This window comes from Budorcas taxicolor, chromosome 4 (assembly GCF_023091745.1).
Source record: "Budorcas taxicolor isolate Tak-1 chromosome 4, Takin1.1, whole genome shotgun sequence".
Taxonomy (NCBI): Eukaryota; Metazoa; Chordata; class Mammalia; order Artiodactyla; family Bovidae; genus Budorcas; species Budorcas taxicolor.
The window spans coordinates 58,475,800-58,492,287 of record NC_068913.1 but is presented as its reverse complement, the minus strand read 5'-3'; the positions used below and the strand labels follow the sequence as shown (position 1 = coordinate 58,492,287).

The 16,488-nt window shown below is 40.8% G+C and overlaps 1 protein-coding gene across 1 annotated transcript in view; it reads right to left on the bottom strand.

Moving 5' to 3' along the window:
- DOCK4 (dedicator of cytokinesis 4) overlaps positions 1 to 16,488 on the bottom strand; it is a 467,343-nt gene that overhangs the window by 90,979 nt on the left and 359,876 nt on the right. The window contains exon 27 of the mRNA XM_052638395.1: positions 1,846 to 1,940. Coding sequence (XP_052494355.1) covers positions 1,846 to 1,940 — 95 coding nt within the window. The remainder of the gene's footprint in view (positions 1 to 1,845; positions 1,941 to 16,488) is intronic.

Below are 16,488 nucleotides of genomic sequence, written 5' to 3'. Positions count from 1 at the left end.
ATTTCCTATCATAAGCCACATGATTGTCATGTTTTTCAGAAGCTCAACCACCACCTTTGTACAAAAGGAACAGAATGTTAAATTCACTTTCAGTTTGAATGTCTGCCACTGGAAATTCTAATTCAAGTCAAAATGTCCCTCTGCACACAGGGCAGGCAGGATGACCAAATAATGATGTTGTATGATGATGATGTCAACAGCACAGACCCCTTCCTGTGCTGGCTGCCTGGACCACTCAACACCCTCTCCAGGTAGCCAGAATGTTTGTTGTTTGGTAATGAGGCCAGAAGCATGACCAGTGGTTCCCACTTAAACCTGCAGCATCTGGACATCCAGATGAAGAGAGATTTGATTCTACTCACAGATATCAAACTAGATATGCTGAACTCTAAAGAGAGCTATTTCAGGATTCTCAATTAGTCTTCAAAATGGAAAAGCTGTTTCTGTACTTATGTAAAATATAATATGCCATATTATACAATTTGTTACTTCACAAAGTTTTTAACACAGCATTTTAACACCTCCTCGTCTCTAAATGTGTACTGCAGCAGAAGCCACATTAGGCATCTCTAATCAACATCAAACCCTATCTTCCTGGGGCTCTTACCTTCATCGTATTTGGGAACCTGGGGAGGACAAAGGATGTTTTTGACCCATGAACAGATACCTGAAGAATCCAACCTTCACCCTGAGCATGAGGGTTTAGGGGATGGGAGAAGAGGAGGAAGGAAAGGCAGGCAAATGTGGGCTAGAAGGAAAGGATGCTTATGAAATAGGGTAAATTATAAGTGTGGAGATAAAGATCAAGCCACTTTCTTAAAAACAAACAAACAACAACAACAACAACAACAAAAACCCCACTTCATATTCATTTCAAATCCTGAGACAATAGAGGCCAAAAGTGTGAGAGCAGATAAACCCATGACGCTGTGCCCTCCAGGAATAGCTCCTGGAATAGAAGGCCCTTCTGACCATCCCTTACTCTCCTTTCCTGGTTCCTACTCATTCAACTATTGACCTCAGATCATTTTACTTTTTCCCCCCCAATATGCTTAATATAAGCTAATTTTGTCAACATCAGTAACTCCCCAAATGTCTGTATCTCTTCCTGAACTTCCTTCAGAGCACTATTTTCAGCCTTCTGTTCGTCACATCACTCACGTGTGTAAAAGGAACTTCAATCTTCACCTGCCTAACTCGGGGTCCTATCTTATTTCCAGTGCTCAGCACATGGGAGATGCTGAACATATTCTCTGAGTTAAAATGAGTTAAGAAAGATCAGAAATGACTCAAGGGTCCAGAAACAAAGCTGGTATTAAATAACCTATGGTACATCTAGTCAATGGAATATTATACAGCTACAAAAGAAAAAGAAACCATAAATGAATGAGGGGCTTTCTACATATTGATTTGGAAAGATTGCCAGGATTTTATGTAAAAGAAAGATTTGCAGGACAGTTCATTTATTCTGCTATCTGCTAAGCTCTGCATAAAGGAACAGTGGGAGGACATGCAAGAAACAAATAAAAGTGGTTATTGCAGGCTGGAAGTAGGGGTAAAGTAGGTGGGAGAGGGACTTCTCAAGGCATACTCTGTTATACTGTTTGATTTTTGAGCTATGTTAACATACTACCTATTTAAAACAAATAGTAATGATTAGGAAAAGCAAGCAAGCAAGCAAGCAAGAAACAAACAAAACAAGTGAGACAAGTTAACTCAGAAGCAAAGAAAAAGAACTCCAGGATTTGGAGGTTTCAAATTTGAGATAAAGGTGACTGTATCATTTCATATTCTCCTCTTCCCATATTCAATGAGTTGCAATTATCATCAATGTAAATGTCTTACTTGTTAGCCACCAAGCGCATGACAGTCCAGTCCTTTGGAAACATCTCTGGGCGTATCAATATTCGGAACACAGTAAATATCTGCAGCAGGAAATCCTTGGGTAAGGAGGAAAGAAGACCATTTTACTGAGTTATTGTAATTGTTCACACACACACACACACACACACACACAGAGTTATTGTTACCATTTCTAAAGCACTTACAGAGAAAGGAGCCATACTCAATACTTTTACCCAGGAGAAAAAATCATCTCCTTCCCCATTCTCAGTGCCCAGTTGATTTGCTACCTTCCCAAACCTTCCTCCTCCTCTCTTTCTCATGCATAGTGGAAATGACGCTTTGTTTTTCTCCACAAGCTCTAAACATTTAGGTTTGAGAAATAAAACAGAAGACTATGAACAGATTAGCAGGGAAATGTATTTTCTTTCTTCTATTATAGTGTCCTAAACTTCAGAACTTTTCAGTTCAAGAGAACTGCAAAGGGTCTTAGTTCAATTATGCTTTCCTTTAAGTGGGTGTTAGAATTTAGAAAGCTATGCTCATTGAAAAGCATCTTAGGCAAAAACCCATGTTTCTTAAAGGGCATTCTAAAAATGCAGGATTAATGGGATGCATGCAGGTTTATAGAATCTGAAGGTCCTAGGCAGAATAAATAGAGAGAGGGATATGTATGAAGCTGAGCCCAGTGACAAGTCCTTAGAAACTAAGAGTATGTCAAGGTATTCTTCACAAAGATGCCATACTAGGGGCACTGGTATTTATGGAGATGGGATCTTTAAGTCGAGCACCTGGAAACACTCTTGACGAAAAGCTATTGTCAGGCATAGAAATATCATTTCTTAAAATGTTGTAATGTGCTCCACAGTGCTGGAGCACATTATTCTTAATAAGAACTCAAGAAGCTAACACCCTTCAGGTAGTGAATGAAACGGAGCTTGTTCTACTCAAAAAGAGACAGGCTCAATCTAATTATGATTTAGATTTGTTCACTAGAAAACTTAAAGGTAGTTTTGTAACTTAATTGCTGCTAGGAAAATATATTTCACAATTTCACTGAAGGTTACAGTATGGTGTTGCTCAGAAAAACACCCCAAATATAAGACTTTTATTTATCAAACCTAACAACACATTAGGTTAAACATGTAAGCCACTTGAAATTAAGATTATCAGTCACCCATACCATCAGTAGACAGAAAGATCCTAAAAAGCTAGAAAAGCGTGGGAGCTATATTCTAACAGCTTTGATCAAACCCATAAATATTTTGACAAGGATTTAATTTAGTTTCTTTGGCATCAGCACACATACACTGATGTGTAGTCCATGCTACGTGGAAACATGCCCACTAGGTCATCTGTCTTTAAATGGTGAGACAGATCCTTCCTGTGTTGGCAGAATCACCACAGACAGTTTCCCAAACGTATTCTCCTTCAGGTCAGATAATTTTGGGCAACTCCCATTCTAGCCCTCCATTGGGATAGGGGGTCATTAGCACACCAAAACTGTGAGAAGCTCTTTTTAATGCACTTCTAACACTTTTTTCAGTTTTCCTGTTGATTCCTCTGCATTTTGCAGACATGAACACATATAACCCTTGCAAAACTGTTTGCATTTACCTTTCACAGTGTTATACTTCACTTTAGTTTTCTGTCTTGATATATTTGCTCAGACAGATATTTAAGAAAAAATCCTGAAGGTGGGGAGTCATTTGTTTTTTATAGCTTACAAGTACTTTTGTTGGGAGAATGAAATGGCAGCCCACTCCAGTATTCTTGCCTGGAGAATCCCATAGACTGAGGATTCAGGTAGGCTATTGTCCATAGGGTTGCAAGGAGTCAGATACTACTGAAGCAATTTAGCACACATGCATGCATGTGTGCGTGTGTGTGTGTGTGTGTGTGTGTGTGTGTGTGTGTGCGCGCGCGCGCGTGCGTGCACGTGCCCTCAGATGCTAGGTCGTGACTGACTGTTTGTGACCCCATGAACTGTAGCCCCAAAGGCTCCTCTATCCATGGACTTTTCCAGGCAAGAAAACTGGAGTGGACTACCATTTCCCTCTCTAGTGGATCTTCCTGACCCAGGGATCGAATCCACATCTCCTGTTGCATCTCCTGTATTGGCAGGTGGAATCTTTACCACTGTAGGTTCTAAAATGCTGATGTTTCATCTTTTCTCCTCTAATCATTAAACAGAGTTGGAAATTGGAGGCAGCATCCCTCACAGTAGGGAATAGGAGAGAGGGATGTCTGTTGCACAGAGGGAAAAAAATGGCTGAAATATTGGCTCCAGGAGGCAAGATATCTATCTTCAGGGCTAGCAATGTTGACTGCTGTTTTGTAGTGCAGGGGACAAGAGCAAAGTTATTCCAGGTGTAGGACCGGCGACATACAACCTGTTTCTGTACCATCTCATTTTCCTATTCCCATTTAGCTCATAAAATAAAAGGCGTGGCAGCACGGGGCCTTGGGCAAGTGCCTACAAACTGACATTAACCTTTATTTCCCTGAAGAAAACCTCTCACTATCTCAAGTAGCTTTCTAAGCTTCATCTACCTTTGTGGAACCAAACACATTCATTTGTAGAAATCTTATAATGAAAAATAAAAGAACATTATACTGAGATCAGAAAATCTAGATTTTAATCCTGCCTCTGTCATTAACAAACTCAATGACCTAGATAATTTATTTAACTTCTCTGGAGCTGAGCTCTGAGGCTTTATAATGTGAGGGGTTGGGCTTTCCTGGTGACTCAGATGGTAAAATGGAGAAGGAAATGGCAGCCCACTTCAGTATTCTTGCCTAGATAATCTGGTGGACAGGGGAGCCTGGTGGGCTGCTGTACATGGGGTTGCACAGGGCTGGACATGACTGAAGCGACTTAGCATGCATGCATGCACGGGAGAAGGAAATGGCAGCCCACTCCAGTGTTTTTGCTTGGAGAATCCCAGGGACGGTGGAGCCTGGTGGGCTGCTGTCTATGGGGTCGCTCAGAGTCAGACACGACTGAAGCGACTTAGCAGCAGCAGCAGATGATAATAAAATCTGCCTGCAATGCATGACCGAGGTTCAACCACTGGATTGGGAAGATCCTCTGGAGAAGGGAATGGCTACCCACTCTAGTATTCTTGTCTGGAGAATTCCATGGACAGAGGAGCCTAGTAGACGACAGTCCACTGAGTCTCAAAGAGTCAGACATGACTGACTGACTCACACTTTAAAGTCTCTTGTAGTTAGAAGAGACTAAAAATAATTAACACGGTCACTCATCTATTCATGCAGTATGCAAAACTTTTTATGTTTCTAAACTGTAGGTTAATGTTTCAGTAGATGGTAACACAAGCACATTCCACTGTGGTACTTACACAGGTTCAGCAAGTATTCTTGTCAACTGCCTTGTCACAGGTTACATTTCAAACTCAGTTCCAATATTTTAAAGCACCAAGACCTGAATGTGAGGCTCAACATCCCATCCCTCCCCAAATGCAAGGGTATTTCCTTGTCTGTTCAAAGGACTTTTCACTAAACAAGAATGTCTGCACAGATAAGTGAATTATTTTTGTACATATGAACAATAAGTAACAGATTCTTTTTAAAATTTAAAAAAAGAACAGTGTTGCAAACATACTCTGGTTTGGATAGCACATAGAAAAAAGTGTTTCATATGCTATTATTTTAAAATTGGCAGCCTGGCAACAGTTTCTTTTTTGTTTGTTAACTTCAAATAGCACAACATAGTTATTTAATTGCACTACTGGTTATTATTCAAATAAGGGATCAAAATTTTTTAAAAAATAGGGAGGTGTTATTTCAGAGCAATACATTTTTTTTTTTTTTTTGCAGTGCAAGAGGTTCAAAGAAGAATGTTCAGGTGAAAACCTTCACAAACAACAAAAAGTCTCATATTCAAATAGAAAAGAAAGTAGAAGTAATTGCTATGGTGTTAGATAATCATTAACATTTATTCATTCATAAATATTGGGTGCTTTAATATGTGCTAGGCACTGTAAAAGAGGCTGGGGACACCTAGTGGGATAAAATATATTTTTTCATTTATTCATGCAAGAATATTGACACAGTACCTGCAACATGCCACACCATAACAAGTTAGCTGAATGTGACCTCTGCCTTCCTCGAACTCAGTTTTGTGGGAGAGATGAGTGCTCATCTATTTAAGGATGTGCTACAAACGAGGATAAATCTGTGGGCCAGCTATTTCACTGCTTCCCTGATAGCTCAGATGCTAGATGACAGTCCACGGAGTCTCAGTCAGACAAGTCGGAGTGACTAACACTTTAAAGTCTCTTGTAGTTAGAAGAGACTAAAATGATTAATATGGTCATTAATTGCAGTGACCATATTGCAGGTCACTACAACTGACCTGCATTGCAGACCTGCAATGTGAAAAACCAGGTTCGATCCCTGGGTCAGGAAGATGCCCTAGAGAAGCAAATGGCAACCCACTCCAGTATTCTTGCCTGGAAAATCCCATGGATGGAGGAGCTTGGCGGGCTACAGTCCATGGGGTCCCAAAGAGTCTAACAGGACTGAGGGACTAACAGTTTCACTTTCACAGGTATTTCACACCCAGCCCCAGAGGCAAGACAGAACACAGGCTTACCCAGGCTGCCAAAGGGAGCGCTCAGAAATGGGGCGGGTACGTGGATCAGTTCAGTTCAGCTGCTCAGTCATGTCCAACTCTTAGCAACCCCATGGACTACAGCACACCAGGCCTCCCTGTCCATCACCAACTCCTGGAGTTTACTGAAACTCATGTCCATTGAGTTGGTGATGCCATCCAACCATCTCATCCTCTGTCGTTCCCTTCTCCTCCCGCCTTCAATCTTTCCCAGCATCAGAGTCTTCTCTAATGAGTCTGTTCTTCATATCAGGTGGATAAAGTATTGGAGTTTCAGCTGCAGCATCAGACCTTCCAATGAATATTCAGGACTGATTTCCTTTAGGATAGACGGGTTGGATCTCGTCGCTGTCCAAGGGACTCTTAAGAGTCTTCACCAACACCACAGTTCAAAAGCATCAATTCTTTGGTGCTCAGCTTTCTTCACAGTCCAACTCTCACATCCATACATGACCACTGGAAAAACCATAGCTTTGGTTAGATGGACCTTTGTTGGCAAAGGAACGTCTCTGCTTTTTAATATGTTGTCTAGGTTGGTCATAACTTTTCTTCCAAGGAGCAAGCATCTTTTAATTTCATGGCTGTAGTCACCATCTGCAGTGATTCTGGAGCCCCCAAAATAAAACCTGTCACTGTTTCCCCAGCTTCCCCATCTATTTGCCATGAAGTGATGGGGCCAGGTGCCATGATCTTAGTTTTCTGAATGTTGAGTTTTAAGCCAACTTTTCCACTCTCCTCTTTCACTTTCATCAGGAGGCTCTATAGTTCTTTGCTTTCTGCCATAAGGGTGGTGTCATCTGCATATCTGAGGTTACTGATATTTCTCCTGGCAATCTTGATTCCAGCTTGTGCTTCATCCAGTCCAGCATTTCTCATGATGTACTCTGCATATAAGTTAAATAAGCAGGGTGACAATATACAGCCTTGATGTACTCCTTTCCCGATTTGGAACCAGTCTGTTGTTCCATGTCCAATTCTAACTGTTGCTTCTTGACCTGCATACAGATTTCTCAGGAGGCAGGTCAGGTGGTCTGATATTCCCATCTCTCAAAGAATTTTCCACAGTTTATTGTGATCCACACAGTCAAAGGCTTTGGCATAGTCAATAAAGCAGAAATAGATGTTTTTCTGGAACTCTTTTGCTTTTTCAATGATCCAACGGATGTTGGCAATTTGATCTCTGCTTCCTCTCCCTTTTTTAAATCCAGCTTGAGCATATGGAAGTTCATGGTTCACATACTGTTGAAGCCTGGCTTGGAGAATTTTGAGCATTAATTTACTAGAGTGTGAGATAAGTGCAATTGTGTGGTAATTTGAACATTCTTTGGCATTACCTTTCTTTGGGATTGGAACGAAAACTGACCTTTTCCAGTCCTGTGGCCACTGGTGTGTTTTCCAAATTTGCTGGCATATTGAGTGCAGCACTTTCACAGCATCATCTTTTAGGATTTGAAATAGCTCAACTGGAATTCCATCACCTCCACTAGTTTTGTTCATAGTGATGCTTCCTAAGGCCCACTTGACTTTGCATTCCAGGATGTCTGGCGCTAGGTGAGTGATCACACCATTGTGATTATCTGGGTCCCTGTATAGTTCTCCTGTGTATTCTTTTTTTTTTTTAATTTTTATTTTTACTTTATTTTACTTTACAATACTGTATTGGTTTTGCCATACATTGACATGAATCCACCACGGGTGTACATGCGTTCCCAAACATGAACCCCCCTCCCACCACCCTCCCCATAACATCCCTCTGGGTCATCCCCGTGCACCAGCCCCAAGCATGCTGTATCTTGCATCGGACATAGACTGGCGATTCGATTCTTACATGATAGTATACATGTTTCAATGCCATTCTCCCAAATCATCCCACCCTCTCCCTCTCCCTCTGAGTCCAAAAGTCCACTATACACATCTGTGTCTTTTTTGCTGTCTTGCATACAGGGTCATCATTGCCATCTTTCTAAATTCCATATATATGTCTTCTGTGTATTCTTACTACCTCTTAATATCTTCTACTTCTATTAGGTCCATACCATTTCCATCCTTTATTGAGCCCATCTTTGCATGAAAAGTTCCCTTGATATCTCTAATTTTCTTGAGATATCTAGTCTTTCCCATTCCATTATTTTCCTCTATTTCTTTGCACTGATCACTGAGGAAGGCTTTCTTCTCTCTCCTTGCTATTCTTTGGAACTCTGCAATCAAATGGGTATATCTTTCCTTTTCTCCTTTACCTTTTGCTTCTCTTCTTTTCATAGCTATTTGTAAGCCCTCATCAGATAATCATTTTGCCTTTTTTGCATTTCTTTTTCTTGGGGATTATCTTGATCCCTACCTCCTGTACAATGTTCCAAACCTCCTCCTCCATCCATAGTTCTTTAGGCACTCTGTCTATCAGATCTAATCCCTTGAATGAATCTACTTGTCACTTCCACTGTATAGTCATGAGATTTCACTTAGATCGCTCATTAGATCTGAATGGTCTGGTGGTTTTCCCTACTTTCTTCAATTTAAGTCTGAATTTGGCATCAAGGAGTTCATGATCTGAGCCACAGTCAGCTCCCAGCCTTGTTTTTGCTGACTATATAGAGCTTCTCCATCTTTGGGTGCAAAGAATATAATTAACCTGATTTCAGTATTGATTATCTGATGATATCCATGCATAGAGTCTTCTCTTGTGTTGTTGGAAGAGGGTGTTTGCTATATCCAGTACGTTCTGTTAGCAAAAGTCTGTTAGCCTTTGCCCTGCTTCATTCTGTACTCCAAGACCAAATTAGTCTCTTACTCCAGATATTTCCTGACTTCCTACTTTTGCATACCAGTCCCCTATAATGAAAAGGACATCTTTTTTGGTGTTAGTTCTAGAAGGTCTTGTAGGTCTTCACAGAACCATTCAACTTCAGCTTCTTCAGCATGATTGGTCAGGGCATAAACTTGGATTACTCTTTTATTGAATGGCTTATCTTGGAAACGAACAGAGATCATTCTGTCGTTTCTGAGATTGCATCCAATTACTGCATTTTGGACTCTCTTGTTGACTATGATGGCTACTCCATTTCTTCTAAGGGATTCTTGCCCACAGTAGTAGATATAATGGTAGGTGGATAGGGATACATAAAAGATGGATAGATAGATAAACAGGAAGATAACAATAACTACGGACCAACGATAAATAAGCAAATAAAAAGACAAATGAATCTCCTACCTTTTCCCTGGTAAGCAGTTTGGAAATTCACCCCGAGGACAATGTAGAGACACTGAGGGACTTTATACATACATGTAAGAAGATCATACACCTGGGTCACAAAGATTTTCTGACTACAATATACAACGCAATGTTTTGTGTTCAAATATACGATGGTATCAGAACAACACAAGATAGAAATCAGTTGCATATGAAACAGAATTGGTGAGACACAGAAGGAGGCCTTTGAAGATCATGAAACCTCAGTTAAGAAATCTGGGGGAAAAGGCTTCATGAGGTACTGGACAGCCTGGGACACTGTCTCCTCATGTAAATGGGACAGAGCCTTCTAGGTACATATTGCTGACAAAGGTCCATATAGTGAAAGCTAGGCTTTTCCAGTAGTCATGTATGGATGTGAGAACTGGACCATAAAGAAGGCTGAGCGCTGAAGAACTGATGCTTTCGAAACATGGTTCTGGAGAAGACTCTTGAGAGTCCCTTGGACAGCAGGTAGATCAAATCAGTCAATCCTAAAGGAAATCAACCCTGAATATTCATTGGAAGGACTGATGCTGAAGCTCCAATGCTTTGGCCACCTCTTGCAAAGAGCCGACTCATTGGAAAAGACCCTGATGCTGGGAAAGACTGAAGGCAAAAGGAGAAAAGGGTGCCAGAGGATAAGATGGTTAGATAGCATCATCGACTCAATGGAAATGAATTTGAGTAATTTCTCTCCAGAAGACAGTGAAGGACATGGGAGCCTGGTGCACTGCTGTCCGTGGGCTAACAGGGTTAGACACAACTCAGCGCCTGAACAATAACAACATGATTCAGACTACAGTCAAATGCTATTTTAAAAATCTGCCACAAATTTCAAACATGTGACACTGTTGATTCAGGGTATGAACTCAATTAAAGAGTGTTAATCAAAATTATCACATTGAAATTTATATCCTTACAATTTACTAAGTAGATTATGCAAAAATAACTTCCAAATGGCCCTCAATCTTCAAGAACTATAGAATTTTTTTATTTTGTAATAAAACAAAGACTATAAGTTGAAATAACTTCATGGAAAAAGATGGCTTCTGAAGCAATCAGACATTCATTATGAGGGTTGATTCACTCAATAGATTTAATGCTTAGGACACAGAGTCCTTACTCTCAGAGAGCTCATATTCATCAAGAACACAAAAAAACAAACGCACATGTTCTCACAGAGAGGGACTGTGGTCTGTGAAGGCTTCATTTTTAAAAAGCGACATCTGGGGCTTCCCTGGTAGCTCAGTGGTAAAGAATCCAGCTGCCAGTGCAGGAGACGTAGGTTTGGTCCCTGACTCGGGAAGATCCCACATGCTGCAGAGCAACTGAGCCCACGCACCACAACTGTTCAGCATACGCGCTAGAACCCTGGAACTACAACCACTGAGCCCTCAACGCGCTAGAGCTCGTGCTCCTCAACAAGAGACGCCACTGCAATAAGCCCAGACACCGCGGCTGGAGAGGCGCCCCCGCTCACGGCAACTAGAGCAAAAGCCCACACAGCAGTGAGGACCCAGCACACCGTAAAATAAGATTTTTTAAAAAATGACTCCTGAGCCAGATTTAAAGCAGGAGGTGAAACAGCAATTTAAAATTATCTATACAGTTTGCAAGGAATATACAAGTAATCACAGTATTCTTAAGTGATGGGAGTGAAAGGTGTTTGGAAAGGGATGGAGGACAGTGAGGGTGGAAGGAAGATTGAGAATAAGGAAGACAATCAAGAGACTGGGTTTTGTCCTGCAGATAATGTTAAGGCCTCAGGGTTTTACAGATGGCTTGAGACTTGATCAGATATGACTGTTGGAAGCTGCTGCTGCTGCTAAGTCGTTTCAGTCATGTCTGACTCTGTGCGACCCCATAGACGGCAGCCCACCAGGCTCCCCCATCCCTGGGATTCTCCAGGCAAGAACACTAGAGTGGGCTGCTATTTCCTTCTCTAATGCGTGAAAGTGAAAAGTGAAAGTGAAGTCGCTCAGTTGTGTCCAACTCTTCGTGATGCCATGGACTGCAGCCTACCAGGCTCCTCCACCCATGGGACTCTCCAGGCAAGAACACTGGAGTGGGGTGCCACTGCCTTCTCCTGTTGGAGACTAGTGGGCTAAAATAAGAGAGACAATGAAAGGTAATAATAGTGCTGTATCTAACTTTCAGAACATGTATGCTCTCAAGCTTAGGGCAAGATCCTCACAGCTCCATATGAAAAGTCATAATCAACAAAAAAACAGGAGTTTTACTGCTCTATATATACATAAAATGTCAGGGATATGGACAAAACTTTAGCCCCCAGTAAAAGGTGGGTGTATTACAAAGGGTGGGTTATAATAAAACATTACTGACTACAGAAGAAGGAAAAAAACTCTAATCACTGCTTAGTTTTTGCTTTTGTTCATTTCAATAATGGCAGGTTCCAGAGAAGGAAACAATACAGAGGACCAGCACCGTGGGCCACACTCCTGCACACTTCAGCTGACCATGAGTCACACACAAGGGCCTGAAGACCAGGGAGAAGAAACAGCCTCCTGTTCACGACGCTAGCAGCGATTCCAATAGTCACTCTGCAGACACCCAAGTTCTCCAAGCAAGAATGGAGTCCAAACACTCGAGGCTTAGCAGATACTTGAGAACAACATACTTTCAACAATCATTTTGATTTAGAGACTCATGGGGAACAGCTAGGCCAAATCTCTCTTTGAATTGATAAGAAGAAAACAAAATAATAATGAACAACCAAAACAGTAATTTGAAGATCTCAGTATATAATTTGTCAGCACCAACTAAGATTTAGAATGTGTATATCCCATGATCCAACAGTTCAAATTCCAGAAATTCATTCTGCAGTAATAAGGGCGCAAGTCCATGGAGATCTATGTCTTGACATTAAGATGTACATGGCAGGATTCCTTCTTTATATTAATATATACATATGTATATTTTTTGATAGAAGGTAGTTATTTCATGTTTTTAATCGTTTTATTGAAGTATAGTTAATTTACAATATTGTGTTAGTTTCAGGTGTGCACTGTATATACATACAACTTCATGCATTCCTCCATTGATAGACATTTAGCTTGCTTCCATATCTCGACTATTGTAAATAGTGCAGCTATGAAATTGGAGTGAATGTAGCTTTTCAATTTAGAATTTTGTCTAGGTATATGGCCAGGATTAAGATTACAGGACAATATGGTAGCTCTATTTTTATTTTTGTAAGGAATCTATACTGTTCTCCGTAATAGTGTTCCAACTTACATTTCCATGAAGGATTCTTTCTAATGGAAAAAGTCATAAACATATTGAATGCTCACCAAAAGGGGAATAATTAAGTTTGGAACATTATGTAATGAGATTCAGAAAAATGAATGATGCAGTGGGCTATATAATGTCCATGATACATTATTGTGTGAAAAGAAATACAACCCATATGAATAATATGATCCATAGGCATGTGGATTCAGCAAAGAAAATAGTCTAGGAAGACACACCCTGATGTGTTAACAGTAGTTACCTCTGGAAATTAGAATATATATGTGTGAAGGAAAAGAGGATATATGCTTTATTACTTTAAACTGGTAGGGTTATTGGGATTTTCAGTGTCTAATTCCAGTATCAGCTATGATTTCTCATTAATCACTCTAGAAAGTTAGCAGATGGATCACTTTGTTGACAAAGGTCCATATAGTCAAAGCTATGGTTTTCCATTAGTCATGTATGGATGTGAGAGTTGGACCATAAAGAAAGCTGAGTGCTGAAGAATTGATGCTTTTGAACTGTGGTGTTGGAGAAGACTCTTGAGAGTCTCTTGCACTGAAAGGAGATCAAACCAGTCAATCCTAAAGGAAATCAGTCCTGAAGATTCATTGGAAGGACTGATGCTGAAGCTCCAATACTTCGGCCACCTGATGTGAAGAGCAGACTTACTGGAAAAGACCCTGATTCTGGGAAAAAGCGAGGGCAAGAGGAGAAAGAGGCAACAGAGGATAAGATGGTTGGATGGCATCACTGACTGAATAGACATGAGTTTTAGCAAACTCAGGGAGATAGTGACGGACAGAGAAGCCTCGCATGCCGCAGTTTATGGGGCTGCAAAGAGTTAGACACGACTTAGAGACTGAACAACAACAGTGAAGCTTTATCTTCCTTACTGATACTCCTTGTTTATTCAATTTCCAGCCTAACCAAAAAAAAATCTCCCCAAACTCTCCCTCGCTGCTTTGGTGTTTCCAGACACCTGCAATTCATGACTAGAACTTGCTCACTTCTTTTAAAGAGGTGATAAAGGAAAAGGTTATACAATTTTAGATCAAAGATTCTGGGTTATGAAAGCATGAGGGAAAGTTGAATTTTGTTGCCTAAGCCAAGAGCTGGGACATTAATAGAATTCCTAGCCCTCCAAGTTACTTGGGAATGAAATGGCATCAATCTTCACTGCAGGGGTTGATGAAATAAGACTCTGCAAGGAAAGAGTTTAGCACTGTATCTGGTTCATGGCTGTGAGGGTGAGGGTGAGGGTAAGGAGGGACTCCATAACTATTAGCCATCATCACTGTTGGTTATATCAATACATATCACACACATTTATAACTGAGTGATTTAGATGCCCTAATAACATAAAGGCATTAATAGAGACTGTTTTATTAGCCTTGATATCCCAGACATCTAGTCCAGGTGCTCAACAAATATTTATTGAGTCAAGCAACTGACACAATAAAATGACAATAGTGCCTACCTCACGGGGTTCTTTTCAGGATTAAATGAGTTAGTGTTAATCAACCTCTTAGAACAGTGCCGCGTATGTATTGAGCTGGCCAAAAAGTTTGTTCAGGTTTCCGTAAGATTCAGTTCCATGCTTTTTGAGGTCCTCAGCTCCTTTATGAGAATACAATGCCACCATCCTCTGAAGACTTTTGGTTTGAGGATCCATTTGGCAGCAAAACCAAACTACTTAGAAGGTCTGGTGGCTCAGACAGTAAAGCGTCTTCCTGCAGTGCAGGAGACCCGGGTTCGATCCCTGGGTTGGGAAGATCCCCGGAGAAGGAAACGGCAACCCACTCCGGTACGCTTGCCTGGAAAATTCCATGGACTGAGGAGCCTGGTAGGCTACAGTCCATGGTATCACAAAGAGTCGGACACAACTGAGCGACTTCACTTTCACTATGTATCCCACCTACAGTGAATATTTTGTTTAGCTGCAGAAACACTGAGGTGTTTGATTATTCAGTGGACCCTTGACAATATGGGTTTGGGTTGTGCAGACTCACTTATACATTTTTTTTTTCAATAGTTCAGTTCAATTCAGTTCTGTTCAGCCACTCTGTTAGGTTTGACTCTTTGCGAGCCCATGGACTCCAGCAGGCCAGGCTTCCCTGTCCATCACCAACTTCCAGAACTTGCTCAAACTCATGTCCATTGAGTTGGTGATGCCATCCAACCATCTCATCCTCCGTTGTCCCGTTCTTCTCCCACCTTCAGTCTTTCCCAGCATCAGGGTCTTTTCAAATGAGTCAGTTCTTTGCATCAGGTGGCCAAAGTATTGGAGTTTCAGCTTTTCAACAGTAAATACCCCAATACTGCACAATCGTAGCCGGTTGAATCAGCATATGTGGAGCTATAGATACAGAGGAAACAGATAGGTAGGAACCACATACACAGAGGACTGACCGTAGGTTCCATGTGGATTTTCAATTGCATGTTGTTCAAGGGTCAAACTGCAGTTGCTACGGCTAGTACTCCTGGAGATGCTGTGGGTGAGGCTACACAGTACACGTGCCATATTATCTTTTTGGAATAGCAAACATTCTGATTTCTGAAATGCATGTGGCATGAGGACTCTAGGTAAGGGACTGTGGACCACTGCAATCATCTTTGGAAAGTCTTGTAACATAGGTTTCAGTAGCATGAATACAGATATCTGACTTCAAAGAAAATTGAGAACATGAAAAACTTATATGCTAAAAGGTGACATCTGAATTTTTAAAATACAGATGAAAACCAGATGACTAATTAGCCTTTCATAAGATAAATGCCTCCAGCCTGCCTTCACTCCAGTTATTTCCCTTCCAGTCTTACACTGGGCAAGGCATAAGATTAATTAGGTCCCTCCTGCTGCTTTCTTAGGGACTTTCCCTGGTGAGTTAGCACCTTTTTATTTTTAGTGTCTCCCTTTCTACCAGCTCTGATTATTAATATTTCAACATGTTTAAGCTTTCTCCATGATAAATATTCCTCTAATAGCCCAAGTTCTCCTTCAGTAGACACCTTATACTCCTCTTCTTGAAATACAGTTTACATCCACTACATCTTTTTCTTTCTTAATCCCTCAGCCTATGACACCTTGGCTTCCCACTCTTATCAATGCACTGAAAATGCTCATCAAGTTTACCAAATATCCAATAATTCCATAGTGCATCCAGATAGGTCTTTCTTAATATAAATGTGATCACGTCTGTCCCTTCTTAAAACTCTCCATAGTTTTCCAATGTCTTCATAATAAAGTCTATATATATTCAGAGAGGTTTATGTTTTACAACTGTCTTCTAAACTCTGTAGTCAGTCCATCAATTCACAGATGTTGCCTGAATACCGATAATGTGTTAGGCAAGTTCTGAGCTTGAGGATACAGTGGTGAACCAGCAATGGCTTCAGACTCAAGAAGCTTATATAACCTAGTAGCTAGGAGTTGGGATATATATAAACAAAAATATTTCAGATTCTAGTAACGGTACAATGGTAGACGTGGTATATCAGGATATCTGGGTGACATTACAGCTGAAAGGAG